Genomic DNA, 14,941 nt, shown 5'->3' on the forward strand with positions numbered 1-14,941 from the left:
TGTATAAGATGGTCACCCATCCACGAAACAACCTCGGCAAGCGTAGCTTAACCTCAGAGATCGGTCCGTGCGGCTATTGTAAACTAAGCCACGAGCGAGAGTATACTTCTATATATAAGTATATATTTAGAAGTATACAAGTATATTTATCAGTTATTTAGTTACCATAGTACAAGCTCTGCTTAAAATCAAATGACCGTGTGCGAGCTGTCCAATGAAATAAAAAAAATCGATCCAGTAGTTCCTAGGGCTTGCGCATTCAGACAAACAAACAAACAAGCAAACAAAATCTTTAGCTTTATTATAAGTATGATTTACATAGAGTTGGCCTAACTAGGTGATTTTTATGATGACAAACACGATAATAGAATCGCTTTGAGAGTTCATTTATATGTTGACATTGCTCTTTGTGATTTAAATCGAGGTTTTCTTATATGGTGACCAGTATTATGATTTAGATTGATGTTTTATGGGCATATCCATATTGTCAACAGTGGTATTAAACTAATGCGGCTTTATTTCCAAGAAATTGAAATGAATTGACGTTTCAAAGTCATGAAATATTAGTATTATAGCTTGTAGTGTTTTGCTTTACTATAGTGCTAAAGTTTAGGTACTTATGAGGAAGAATAAGGGTCCCATATTGGCATAGAAACTGTGGTGCAATAGATGAGGTGCTTATATTGACGGCTACCTAGAAAGAAATGAAGGGTTAATTTCTAGAAGGAACAAGTATTTGTATAAATGATCGAAAAAATAGTTGTTCAGAGTTCGTATTTAAAATTGGTTATCGGTATGTAAAAATTGTTATAAATGTTCTGCATTTGTAGGCGAAAGTAGAAAGAGTTAAGTTTATTGTGTCCTACATTTAAAATAACGTTAGATTCCAATATTACTTAGTCACCTATCTATTGATCTGAATCTAAAGATTGCACAAACAGATCGCCATCTTGGTCGGCTTTTTTAACACACAGAACTGAATATTTCTCTCTGGTCACTGATTGTATTTCAATATTAAACTACCCTTAAATGTTGTTATTTTTATTGATGGAAGACTTGAGGAGGAGGAGATGAGTCAAGTGTTTACAATTAATATGAGTCCATTGCCACAGGTGACGGAGCTTCCTCGAGGAAGTTATTACGATTTGACATATTAATTGTCTTCTTCCGATGCTCGGTAGCTTTTAATTGAACATCGTATTGACGATGTATTGTTTCGATTAAAGAATGTTGGGTCGAAGTTATCGCTTGTTCTGTTAATTGACGTTTTTGTGAAATTTAGTAAAAAATAAACTACACAGACTGACTGAAGGGTATTAGGGACATAGGTCCCAAACTAAGCCTGTATTTTAGGCACCTGTACAATATATCTCGAAAAAAGCAATTAAAAAAATATATATTTTATCGTATAGTCACTGGCCAACTTAGTGTCAAAGCTGCTCCAGTCGCTCGAAAAGCCTTTGACATATTATTATATTATTTTAAAAACAGTTATCTTAGTAGACAACAATTGTGACCAAATTTTACGTGTCTTCTAAAACAACCTTAAGAATTGAAATCTGAAATCATGAAAGTCCCTAATTGTATAGTTATCTATGTATATCTCTTGTTAATACAAGAATTATTGCCATTCTAAATATAGTAATTTCAAACCAATAATTATGTCTGATTGATAGACTTTGTCAATGTAATACATTCAATCGTTTAATCATTAAGCTCACCTTGTACCATACCATAATTAATATACAATTACTACAATTTGCAATATGAAAACATTAACTTTTCCTCGCGACTTCGCCTGCATGACTAAGATTTGCTGGAGTAAGAATTCTATGAAGAATATTAATCCCGATGTTTTAGAATATTTCTCCATTAGAATATGCTGGAGTTTGGTAACGAACCCGGTATATGGCAAAAGACTTGCCTTTAATGGGATGATGGGACTGACATTGTTAATGGCGTAACGTGGATGTACATCTCTCTCTACATCTTCGCGTATAACAGGCGTGATATTATGTATGTTTGTGTATCAAATCCCTTTATCAATATCCCAGGGGTATTCGTGTGACTGAGTAAGAAACCTTTCACATATGTAATATTAGTTATATTATAATACTTCCCTTGCCCTGGGACAGTAATGGGTTAAAAAAAAAAGTATAATAGTAAAATTAACAACAATCTTACTAACAAAATCAATTGCAATTTCATCTTTAAGCAACACTACTGATTCCTCTTCACACAATTTCATTCCCAAGCACAACCTACGCGATATTACCAACATCACCACCGTTTGTCTTAATGCTCACCAAAACTCATTTATCACGAAGACCTTCTTAGGGACTTATAAACCTGGGCCCATACTCAAACAAATATAGAAAGAGATAGCATTATACAGGTCATATAGCTGCATCTCTTTCTTCTATTGCGTTATGTCTTCAAACAATAGGAATAAGCTTCAAGTTAATATCTTTAATGATTGATTGTTTGTTTAATTCAATAGTTTTGTACCATTGGTGCCTGTTCGATGGCCTTCTAGATCTCTCTTATCGTTAGGAAGTCAAGATTTGGTATGTCAAAAGAAGTTTATAGGTGTGCCAATATTGGGAGTACTTGAGAATAGAATGGACGTTGAAGTTGCATAAGTAATTAGCTTAGTTAAATAGATCAACCAATATTTTTACCATATCTCAGGATACTTTACTATAATTGCAATTTTGTACGAACCCACAGTTTAACAAAGATCCCCCTTTATCCCTTAAATAAGGTCAATATGGAACAATCTCTTTTTCACCCCTATCCGAATTAACAGCCCTGGATTATTCTTCAAAAAATTCTAACCCATGACTGTCCCACTGTTGGGCAAAGGTGTCCTCTAGAATTGAGGGAAAAGAACCAAGCAAGCCCAGTTCGGGTTAGGGATTTGCATTAAGTAATGCGTTAAACAATTTTTAGGTATGCAAGGTTCATCATGATGTTTTCCTTCCCCAAGAGTAAGTGATAATAATTTCTAATACACACATAACTTCCTTTAAATGATGACATACTGAAATTATTACTTTCTTGAAAGGCCTGACTCAACGGTAATAAATTTATAAATTATGACTAAAATTCACAAGAAATTAAGTCCAATATTTGCATACGAGCGAACATAAATCACAATCACAATGCTTCAAGTTTTAAAGCAAGTGAGTAACAATCATGAAACAATTTACAACTCGCACCCACTTAACGGAATTGTCCGTTAATTGACTAAAAGTATCTGATGCAAGCGACAATTTCCTTACATATGTATATTATTAATATAAAACAAGAAACCTTTATACCTAGAAAAAACTAGTCATTCAGGAACAAAAAATCGCTTTTTAAAACCTTCAGATGGTTTCCGTAAACAATGAATAATTTCTCTTTAAAGTTGATAAATGGTAAGCCAAGTTTATAATTAGTACATTTTCGTTGTACATTGGAAGAGGGCCCACAAAGAATTGAGTAGGGTAAGGGCAAATGAGGCTGCGAGTGATAGACATCTACTTAGATGAAAAAGGGGTTAACTTACGTTCATCAAGGAAATTGGGGGTTTGTTAGCAGAAATAATTATGTGCATATGTACAATTTTTTTTACAAAATACCACTCCCGCACTAAGAATTGCTCTTTTACAAACACAATAACAACGGACACAAAGTACAACTAGGCCATCACAGTAGTAGTGGCATGGTGAACGCATGACCCACTGAGCCAGTAATGTCGTCAATATATTAGGTCGGGGAAAAAGTCTTTTCGCATTATAGTATGTATGAATTTGTAATCAAATCTTTTCTCTACACAAAAAAGCTCGATATTTGGGTACCTCACGAGCTCACTGACTGATTACAACTTCATACATACTATAATGCGAAAAGACTCTTTCCCCGACCTAATATTTAAAATGGTAATTTTCCTGAACCATATTCAATTAAATAACTCTAAAACATATTAACTACCTAATAATCATAACCGCTCAATTATCAACACCAACAAAACAATATAATCAACACGCAACAACGAACAAAAGTAAAAGTGAAATTTCTCGAACGCACGCGAGAGTGAAAAGCGCATCAGACGGCCTTGAACTCACGATCTTTCCGGTTTGGCGGCCGGACTGTCGAACCTTAATTGAGTCAAGTGCACGTTGCCGTTGGTGCCTTTACAGCTGTTTATATACTGCGGCCAGTTTTTATAAGGCTTTTAAAGGTTGAGTCATCGGGCCCTTCTGAACTTCCGAAATTACTTACATTGTTTTTAATTATCGTCTAGTTGTGAATAAAAATTATGGGTTTAAAAAATACTGTAGATATGTATGTTTTATATGTTAGATAGGGTGGGGTTGATATCTCACATGGAAATTGAAAAGGGGCCCTTTTTGATGTCACAATGAGATGTGATTATAAGAATCATAATATCACGCCTGTTTTACCCGAAGGTGTGGGCCAGAGGTGTATAAAATACACACAAGTGTCGCTATTTAAAAATATTAGTCCCATGTAATAGGGAGCGAGCCTATTTTCATATTACCGGACAAGTTGCCAAACTTAGGGCCATTATTGAAAAGTATTCTAACATAGGTACCTCTAAATTAGAAAAGTAGCATTTTGTCTGACCAGGGAATCGAACCTCATAATCAGCTTAGCCGACCACAGCACAGATAAAAATATTATATTTCAAACCATTACGTAACAGGCGCCTTCAGTAAATTAGTTGTCTGTTTGTTATTATAATAAAGTAATATTCATAACTTATAATATAATCTATGCAGTTTCAATTATTAACTTGTAGATCTAAACTGATAATATAATAACTAACGATACTGTATTACTATTTAAATAAAGGGCTATCTGGATTATAACTGGATTTTACTTTTAGTATCTATATTACGCAGTATTTTGCTACTGATCAGGCAATTTTTAAATCCAATTTTACTACTCTATCAAAATATAATTCACTTAGTAGAAAGCTAAAAAGTATTTTTAAAACAGACTTGCATTTTCAGAGGTATGTTCGATCGATGATTCGATCGTATTTGAAAAATATGTCCGAACAGTTAAAAAAAATCTCATAAATATTATAGGCTGTTGAAACTTTCTTTTAAAATCAATTACTGTATTTCTTTTCTACTGGGCAAAGGCCTCCTTCCGAAATGCGGGTTGGGACTTTGCATGCCCTCGACAAATGCATTAAAACAATTTTAAAGCACGCAAATTTCATCACATTGATTACTTTTTTAAACTTAAATACTTTATCATTTGAAACAACAGTGTTTACTACTTACTAAAACGTATCACCTTTAACAAGACTTATTGGTAAAGTAAACAAAATAATAATATATAAATATTAAACAACACACCCATGTTTGAGCTGTAATGACGAGTTAAAATTAAATTATTCATGCACCCGTGTCGATCCAATTACGGCCCTGTGTTTTTATTGAAATGCATAATTTATATTTTTATTAAATACTGGATGCAAAATCTGAAGTAATGGTAGAGTATGTTGGAAAAATATTATAAAAATGATTTCCGTTTAATATTTTTGCGCCATCTAAATCATAATCATTTTTATCATATTTTATTATTAAATTACATATTATCTTAAATATTGTTTTCAACTGTTTTTATGTATTTTTATAGCTATTAGCAAAATAATTTCAATATGATTGGTACAGATAATAAAATAATAAATTATCTGTAAAATTAAACTACATCACTGTCTAGAGGAATTCTCTCCTCAGTAAAAACCCTATGCAAACACCACAAATTAAAATTATACAATTAATAAAGTACCTGCTTGTCTGAACAGAAAGTGCGTAGAGATTGTACTCGTCATTGATAGTAGGTGTACCCTTGAACTAATTACCGATATTGACAATACATTATTAACTATAAGTATTAATACACGACTCGAATCAATAGAGCCTTACGAAATCATTAAGTATTTAATTAATTACTCGTGAGTAAGTTTTGTGTTAGAGCGAGAAATGTGCTTAAATCAGTTAAGAAATTAAAATAAATAAGTGATTTGTGCATTTCTTTTTCCGTAATTTAAATTACTATGTGGTCAAATCTTATTAGATTGGCTTAAAGCAATTCATAATTAAATATGTATCAGACTTGCAGACAGAATATTGCATTAAAATATTCGTACAAATGTAGAGCTTTCTTGATCTTACCCCTGGTTCCACCTGGTTTGAATATCTTAGAAAGAACTTATCCTGCCTCTCTAGAACATCCATCAAGCACTCTGCTGAATCCTATCAAAACTGGTCCAGTGATCAAATTGTAAAAGCAAAATACACAAACTGAAGACGAGAATATGAAAAACTAGGTTTTATCTATATATATTTAAAAAAATGAATTTCTGTTCGTTAGTCTCGCTAAAACTCGTGAACGGCTGGACCGATTTGACTAATTTTGGTCGTGAATTATTTGTGGAAGTCCAGAGAAGGTGTAAAAGGTGAATAAAAAGAAGAAAGCGTAAGCGGAGCTGCGCGGGTCAGCTAGTTATTTTATAAAAGCATGGATTTTGATATTATCAAAATCTAGTCTTGCCGCAAAGCCTATCACACCAATTCCTACAAACTTAATAAGATTATAATGATCATCTTTCAAGTACTTTCATCACACATTGTTGAGGCATCCACGTGTGGTGATTCACTCGTGGTGCCGGTGGGCTGGCTGTGTTACGTCACGGCGTGGGACTGATAGGTGTCATGGCTGAAGCATGCGCTTGTATCTGTGACCTGTGGTAGGACTTACGTTTTGAATTAATTGGGGATAGCTCCTGTTTGTTTTGTAACTTTTGCTCTATATTGTGTTTTAATCTAGGTTATAAACTATCTGTGTACCTTTTATTAAGGTCTGTTCAATAGCTTTGGCGTGCTTGATAAACACATATTTAAACATCCTGACATCCAAATTTTCGTATGTATTAAACAAAGATTTGTTATTAGTATTGGAATAGAACCTACGACTTCCAAGGCACTTCCAAGGTGCTTCTAATCCTAAGAATAGAGTGCAAACTAGGTCTTAATCAATGCAGATCTTAAACACATAATTGGATCTGATAAATCTGATGACATGCGAGTTTATATTAGTCCTTATTACATAAATGTAGTCGATAAATATATGGACAAATGACTCAATATTTCATAATTACTAACTATTTAAGGAACAATCTGACTCACAACCGAATACTGAACAAAAAACGTTATTACATATCGAATTACTTCCGAATACATGATACGGTGTATAATTGACAATATGGACGCCTTGTGAAGACTGACAGTTGCAGTAGACCTATTGTCTTTTTAAAGGATAAAACACTTTATTTTAATACTTAATTTACTGTATACTAAGTCTGTTTGACTGCCCCTGCGACTAGGTAGTAAATGCAACTGCCTGGCAGAGGTCTTAGGTTTAAATCCTGGGCCGGGCCAAAAATTTCTGAGTTTTCCTGCCCAGTCAATTGCCTAAAGTGAGTAAGTTGAGGTATGTAAAATTCGATGTTTAGGAAAGCATGTGAAGTCATCGGTCCTGCAGCTGGCTTCTCACTGTCGTGTATGTTAGCTGTCCCATCGGGCTATGAGAGTGAGGATACAGAAAGTAACTGTGTATTGGACACAATAAATAAACAAAGTCCCAAACCGATGGCTCGTTTCAATGAAACTAGGCACTCTGGCCGAATATCGGTTAGGAGGCTATATTAATTAATTAATAAATGAGTACAGTACTTACACCAGATAAAAACAATGTAAACATATTCTCTCTCTTTCTGCCCCACCTACACAACAATATTTTTGGACGACATCGAAAAAAATTAATTAAGCAAAAACCCTCCATATATCATTACACCTACATAAGCTTTTAAAGGTACCATTGAGGTTATTAACTGGACAGTGGGTAGGCAGGCCTTGGTATTAACTACTTCATTAAAGCCAGCAGTGGTCGATTCCGATTGGAACCATATTGGCAAAATTTTAAAGTAATTATTGGTGCAAAAAATTAACGAATTTAATAACTTATCGTATGCCAAAACTTGCGCTCCGAGCGAAATTACACATAGTTTTAACCGACTTAGGAAAATAAGAGGTTCTTAAATTGTCTGTATTTTTTTTACTTCGTATCTTTTCACTGATTAGACCGACTATGACGATTTGTTTGTTTGAAAGGTTTTGCTTCCCATATTTAAGATTTCGAGAGACTAAAATTACATAACTTTGTGTTAAGAAAATATTTTATAGAGCTCAATTTTAAACTTTTTGTAAATCGTTTTAAAACAAACTATATCAAACATACCGACATAAAATCACACCTTTTCCCGATAAAAGTAGGCAGAGACTAGAGAACGCCACTTGTTGCGATCCTTCTAAACTTTTCTTGCTTCATTCATTTCTATACATGTTATCTTATTATACAGAACCGGAAAAATGATCTGCGAAAAAGAAACTTACATCATAACTTTTAAATTCTCGCGTTGCATGTTCGACACAGTGGTCGTGGTTACAGTCAGCCTGGGACCACGGCGAGTGCAACCTGCGCCGAAACGTTAGGCATTTTAAGGTAAAATGGGTGTTCGCGTTAATTCCCGTATTCTATTATACAAGAAACTTATAACTTTTAGACCTAAAAGAAACAAACCACTCAATATCGAGCACGTATAAAACGTATAAAAATGCACAAGCATTCATTTAAAACAATAAACATTCGGATAAACATAAAATATAACATTTTAAACATGGCCGTGCAAGGAACACATGACAACGTATTATTAAGATCTCTTGTATTACATATAAGGAGTTTTATGAGTATCACTTATATACTTACTTTGTTACTGTTGCATAAGCGAGCAATATTTTGCAGAATTTTGACTTAAACAAGGACGATTTTCTACTACTATCGACCATTCGACTAGCGAGTGGCTATCGGCTTACGGTCTTACAATACTACTACTTTACTAATAAATGTTATGTAGGCACTGAATACTTACAAAATACATATAATAAATATATAAACAAGTACTTTGTTATAAAATTTTGTTAATATTTGCACGCCACATGTGGCAGAATATGTGCTCTTTCCCTTGTATTATCATCTATATACACTACACCATATTTGAGCAAATAAATTATTTGATTTGATTTGATTACATAAAATTACGAGTTTTTCTCATAGGGGTAAGTAGAAAACAAAGAACACCACTGGCTACGATTGCTACAAACTTCCCTTGCCTCTTTCACATCCCGTACATCTAGTCATACAGTAATTGAAGCTGTTTATGAATATAAACTAAAGTCGAATTGCGAACCTCCTCCTCCGAACAAAAGGACTGTAGACTTAATAAGTTTTAATGATGTACTACATATTAATAACTTAATTTCTAGTAACATTAGGTAATCATCAAAAGTAAGCCCTCATAAAACTTGCAAAAACGTTACGCAAAAAAACACCAAGGAGATCGATTGCTCCAATTATGGTAATAAAAAATTTGATAGATAGTTTTAAGTCTACTCTATTACTCATACTAATATTAATCTGTAGTACAAAATAGACGTACCTGTTCGTCTGTTTGTTCAAGCGTTACTACAAAATTACTACATCAGTTTGGTGAGATTTGTGTAATTGAAGGATATTTTGAACGTTACATACTTGTTTATATATTTTTTAAATGGCGTACCAAATCACAAAATTAGCAAAATTGGCAATAGAAAATTTTTTTTTTTCTCTTGATCAAAAATACTAGGTTTCACTGTAGATATAATTAAGTCTGAAACCTGTAACCAAAACTACATAACTGAGTTACAATTATTAAGAATATAAACCAACAACACTATAATCTATCCGAGAATTGAATCTAGGACTTCGTGTACATCTCATACAGATCCTCACATTGCAGATTTTTTAAACATTTTAATTATCATTGACCTTACACCCGAAGCCGGGGGCATTACCTAGTATAATAACATAACGACGTGATAAATATCTAGACGTCGCAACAACGTGTAATTGTACAGTAATTTACATTTATTAAGCTTGTAATAATCTTCTGAAAGATTACAGTTAACTGTGACAGGTCTGTGCGTGATTTATTTTGTATGCCGCGTCCGCACGCTTGCCAAACCTCAACAAGCGTCCACAAATTCAAACGTGTGGAGAGAGCGCTTGCCATGGTTTGTGAAGGTTTGCAAGCGTTTGTAGCCGTTCCGATCGAGTGTCGGTTTTTTGACACAAATCAAAGGGAATTTGTCGCAAGCGCTTGCGACGCATCCACATGTTGGTGCGCGCTCAGTTTGGTTTGTGTACTGGAGGCCAGCAGACTTAATTCTCTTTCTATATTGAGCCAATCTTCCGACGCCGAGGGCATTTGAAATGATCGCATATTATAGAATATTGATCGTTAGTAGTTTTTTTCTTTTCTTTTAAATAAAATTAACTTAAATCAAATGTTATGGCTGATATTACCTCAATATCCATCACGTCCGTTATGCTTGCCTCTTCAGAACATACTAAGTCACTCGCAAGCGTGTGGATAGCGATGTTTGATTGCCTAAATCAAGCCAAACGTTTGTAGAGGTTTGGAGTTTGCGGCAAGTGCCAAACGTGCGGACGCGGCATAAGTCTATGGTAGTATCTGGTTTGGGCTTATGGTTCAGTGGTTGTAACGTCGTTTTGGAATTGAACTAGGGCAATAAAATATATTTATAAAGCATTTGTTGGAATAAGTTGTGATAAAAATTAGGCATTGCTATTGTACCGAGTGTAGCGGGTTCGATTTCCAGAACAAAAAACTAAAAAATATTCCAAACTGAATTTTGTTCAAATGCACGTTTTATTTACGGCGTTTTAACCCACATGGATCACAATAACGACAAACTAATTTCTTTGGTTAAAATAATATTATCATATCCTAGAAAACGAATATCACAGTTTTTAAGAAATATCTATCAGAAAACTTTTTATTTCTACAAAGGCTTTATAAAACTCATCAAAAAATTAAGCAAACAAAACGATGTTCCATCTCTCTTTAATCACTTGAAAACGAGCGAGACAACAAATCTATTACTAAACTACAAATATACTAGAATATTTATGTCAAAAGCGTTTACCCGTTGACAACCAATTAGTGGGACCTCAATAGTAAATGCACAGAGTAAACATAGTTGCAGAGACTAATGCACAGAGTAATAGCTGAACGGTTGCGACAGGTAAAGACACGCATGCAAATTATGCGCATACGCATAAAGCTATACAGTAAAGGTTATTGTACACTTAAATGATCTGCTGAAAATTATTGACCATTTAATTTTAGACGTGGTTCAATTTTAAGTTCTGTTCAAAAGTATTTTGATCGCTATAACATACGTCAGTGTGACAAAGTTAATACAAGATGAATGCCACTTACGATTGAGTATGGTTCCAGTTGCAAGTTGTTTTTATCAGAAATACGGCAAATTTCTTTATACGGTTTTTTGTTTGTAAAGATATTCGTAGCCAGAATCGTAATCACACAGTTAAATTATCATTATAGAATAGCATTTATAGTCGAAAGTATTGGTAGTTAATAAGAGAACAGCTTTTAAATAGACCTATTACCAAAGACTCTTACAAAAAGCATAATATTAAAATTATATCTAGAAAATATCTACCTTATTTCTTAATTATATTATTTTCTCCGCTTTCCGTCTTCTTTTAACGCCCTAAATTATCGATATTTAAGTAAAGTCTATGTAGGCATATGTTCCTGTACCATTTAGCAATAAGACTCAATGCATTGCTATGCATTCGTCAGTACACTCGTACACTCAGTAGAAAGTGAATCATAATTTTTGCATTGCAAAGTGCCACGCCTAAATATGCAAGCATGTAACCTACATACAATCTGATATCGGTCTTATGTCGTGATAGAATTCTTTATACACGAAATAGACTAAAGCTTTTGAATAATGATTGACCATTTTATTGACATATTGCTCCCTTTTAATTGGTTAAATCATGACAAAAATATTTGGAAATTTCATGTGGTAGCTTTTCTCAAGTACCCGTAAGATAAGGGCCCTGTATGATAAGATGTATGGATGTGAAAGCAAAGGAAGTTGGAGTGTAAGTTGTTTTTGGTTTCTGCCTCCTATCGATCTAAAAAAAATTATAGAGGTCGGGGAAAAAGTCTCTTCGCATTAGAATATGTATGAACTTGTAGTAAAATCTCTTAGACTTCAAGAATCACAAATGAATACACGGTTCATTAGGTTTCTTTCAGTGAGCTCGTGAGGTACCCAAATATCGAGCTTGTTTGTATTACAAGTTCATACATACTATAATGCGAAAAGACTTTTTCCCCGACCTAATAGTACGTATATTATTATGTTTAATAGCTTTTAACGAACTTTTAGAGGCGGGTCGGCATCCAGAAAGTGAAGTATACAATGACATTCGTGTACCAATTTTATTAGCTGAACAGGGTTTAATTTAAAACCACAGATATTATAAAAACTTGACGAATAAAAATTGTTGCTCATGATGCTAGCTGTCTAGTCCTGCGAGATTTTTGGTGTTTTACAAATAACCCCGCATATCTTCAGTATTAAGACATTTAAACATAGTATATTATGTATTAAAATGCCTGTATAAACGCACCTTTATCCTTTTTATAATAATATAACTTGTAAACGAGGGCCATTAACGCGTAAAGTGCAAACACAATATTATGCATTCAATCACTCTACGTGCCTCTTGTGCGTTAGTCCTTTACTTTAATACGGTAATTAGCGAAGCTTATACGCACTTTACTTCGGTCGTGATTACTTCATAATGTGTTTGGGAAATAAACTACCCACTATAACTAAACTAAATTATTATGTAATGAGTAGCTTCTTCGTAGATCTTAAACGTGGAGACTTCAATATCAGTAAGGTTTTAAACTTAAAGTAAATATTTGAGCCATCTATGAAAAAATATTATTTTTGATCCCACCACAAAACTAACATTTTGAACCTACAAATCTTAGATCGCATATCTTATTAATCAATACAAAGCCGCTGAATTCATCTCTAAAACTACACACAAAACATAACTACCTACATGAAAAAACTTAACTGACATACCATTTATATCAAAAGCTAATTTCCACTTTTCTCTTGTTGCAGCACGCGAACGCCGTCCGAGACTCAGCTCGTTTGATCCTCGATTCCCCTCAACCAGAATCAGAAGATGCCCTCACCCTGGCCAAAGCCCTTCGTACACGACCACCAGTCAACATGCTCCCAGCAGCTAAAGCAGGCACATTCTTCGCCAGAGACAATCTATCCAACTTCATAGATTGGTGCAGAAAAGCTTTAGGCATTCTGGAGTGTCTGCTCTTCGAAACTGATGATTTATGTCTCCGAAAGAACGAGAAACATGTCGTGTTATGTCTTCTGGAAGTTGCTAGGAAAGGAGCCGTTCTTGGCATGCCTGCTCCACTCTTGGTACAGATGGAAAGGCAGATTGAAAGAGAGTTGGCTGGTGAAGAAATCAGACCTGATGATTCGGCTGTACTTGGCTTGGTGCCTTCTGGTCCTCAGCCGCAGTTGGTCACTAATGACTTGAGGAGTCTTGATGAGAGGGTAAGGGATCTAGTTGAGAGGTGCTCCTGCCCCACACAGTTCCCCATGGTGAGGGTTTCGGAGGGAAAATACAGGATTGGTGATACCAGGATGTTGATCTTTGTTAGGGTAAGTTGCAACTTATATTTTTTTTCCATGATTTTTTTTACATGTCCGCTGGTTTTTTATGATCTATGCTTTACGAGCATTACCTTACTTCCACAAGGACAGGAATTTTACAAAAATACATTTCAGTCAAGATATTTGAAGAAATTTATCAAAAACATGAAATTTTTTGGCTGATATATCAGTAATTACACCCATACGATTAAGCTAATCTTTTAGCTATAAGAAAATGAGCGTTTCGTTCATCAAACAAAACAAAGAACCAGCAAGCACACTCAACACTCATTCACTCCTTCATATAAGTACATTTTAGACAATTCCCAGCCGTACAAGTTTCCTTACACAGTTCAAACATAACAACCCATTTACAGCAAAAAACAAAAAGGCATTTTATGAATAAAACAAAGCGATATAATTGTGAATGGACGTGACCATTACTCGCCGCGCCTATTATAATATTTATAATAGTATTTACAAACTTGTCAATGGAAACGATTATGTAAATAGCTACAATTGCTATCATTATTGGTCTGAGAGGTGTTATTTACAAGGCTTAGGTGTGAAACTACACGTAAATGGTATAAATAGGTGTTTATATCCTTGTGTATTCAAGGTAGTTAAGGCGCGACAGATGTCTGGAGCCACGGAAGTCAAGACATGGGTTTATTTCAATTAAAATAATTACACTGATGGGTGCATATTACTTTATATTGCTTTTGAGAACCATTAAAACCGCTTCCAAATTATCTTTTTACAGCTATCTGAAAGCTTTAGATTTATCTCGTACTAGCTCTACGTCTGCAGTCTTTGCCCGCAGCGAATTTCATCCCTTTAGGGAGGGGGATTCCTAAAAAATATCTCTTAATGCTCTTCTACACTACCTGTATTTGCAAAAATTAAGTAGATATCTACATATCTTAGCAGAAGATATTTTGTAGTCGGTCTATAGCTATCTCTGTCTAATTCTCTTGCTGTTTTAGTTTCATGAATGAAAGTATGAATGTAGAGAATAGAGGGACAATTACTTTTTCCTGCTCTCAAATAGGTGTTCCTGTCTAGACATTCATTCATTATTCGTTGTCACTGTTTTAAAGAACAAAGAATGAACATTTGTACAAATTTATTAAAGAAAGTTAATTGCCAATGTGGCAAAAATATTTTTTTGTACTAGTTGAAGTACTAGATTTGCTTATAATTTTTTTTAAATA

At 34.2% G+C, this 14,941-nt stretch overlaps 1 protein-coding gene across 1 annotated transcript in view; it reads left to right on the top strand.

Moving 5' to 3' along the window:
- pigs (GAS2-like protein pickled eggs) overlaps window positions 1-14,941 on the top strand; it is a 100,471-nt gene that overhangs the window by 72,994 nt on the left and 12,536 nt on the right. The window contains exon 3 of the mRNA XM_076127318.1: window positions 13,170-13,736. Coding sequence (XP_075983433.1) covers window positions 13,170-13,736 — 567 coding nt within the window. The remainder of the gene's footprint in view (window positions 1-13,169; window positions 13,737-14,941) is intronic.

The sequence above is a fragment of the Anticarsia gemmatalis genome, chromosome 20 (genome assembly GCF_050436995.1).
Source record: "Anticarsia gemmatalis isolate Benzon Research Colony breed Stoneville strain chromosome 20, ilAntGemm2 primary, whole genome shotgun sequence".
In the NCBI taxonomy this organism is placed as follows: domain Eukaryota; kingdom Metazoa; phylum Arthropoda; class Insecta; order Lepidoptera; family Erebidae; genus Anticarsia; species Anticarsia gemmatalis.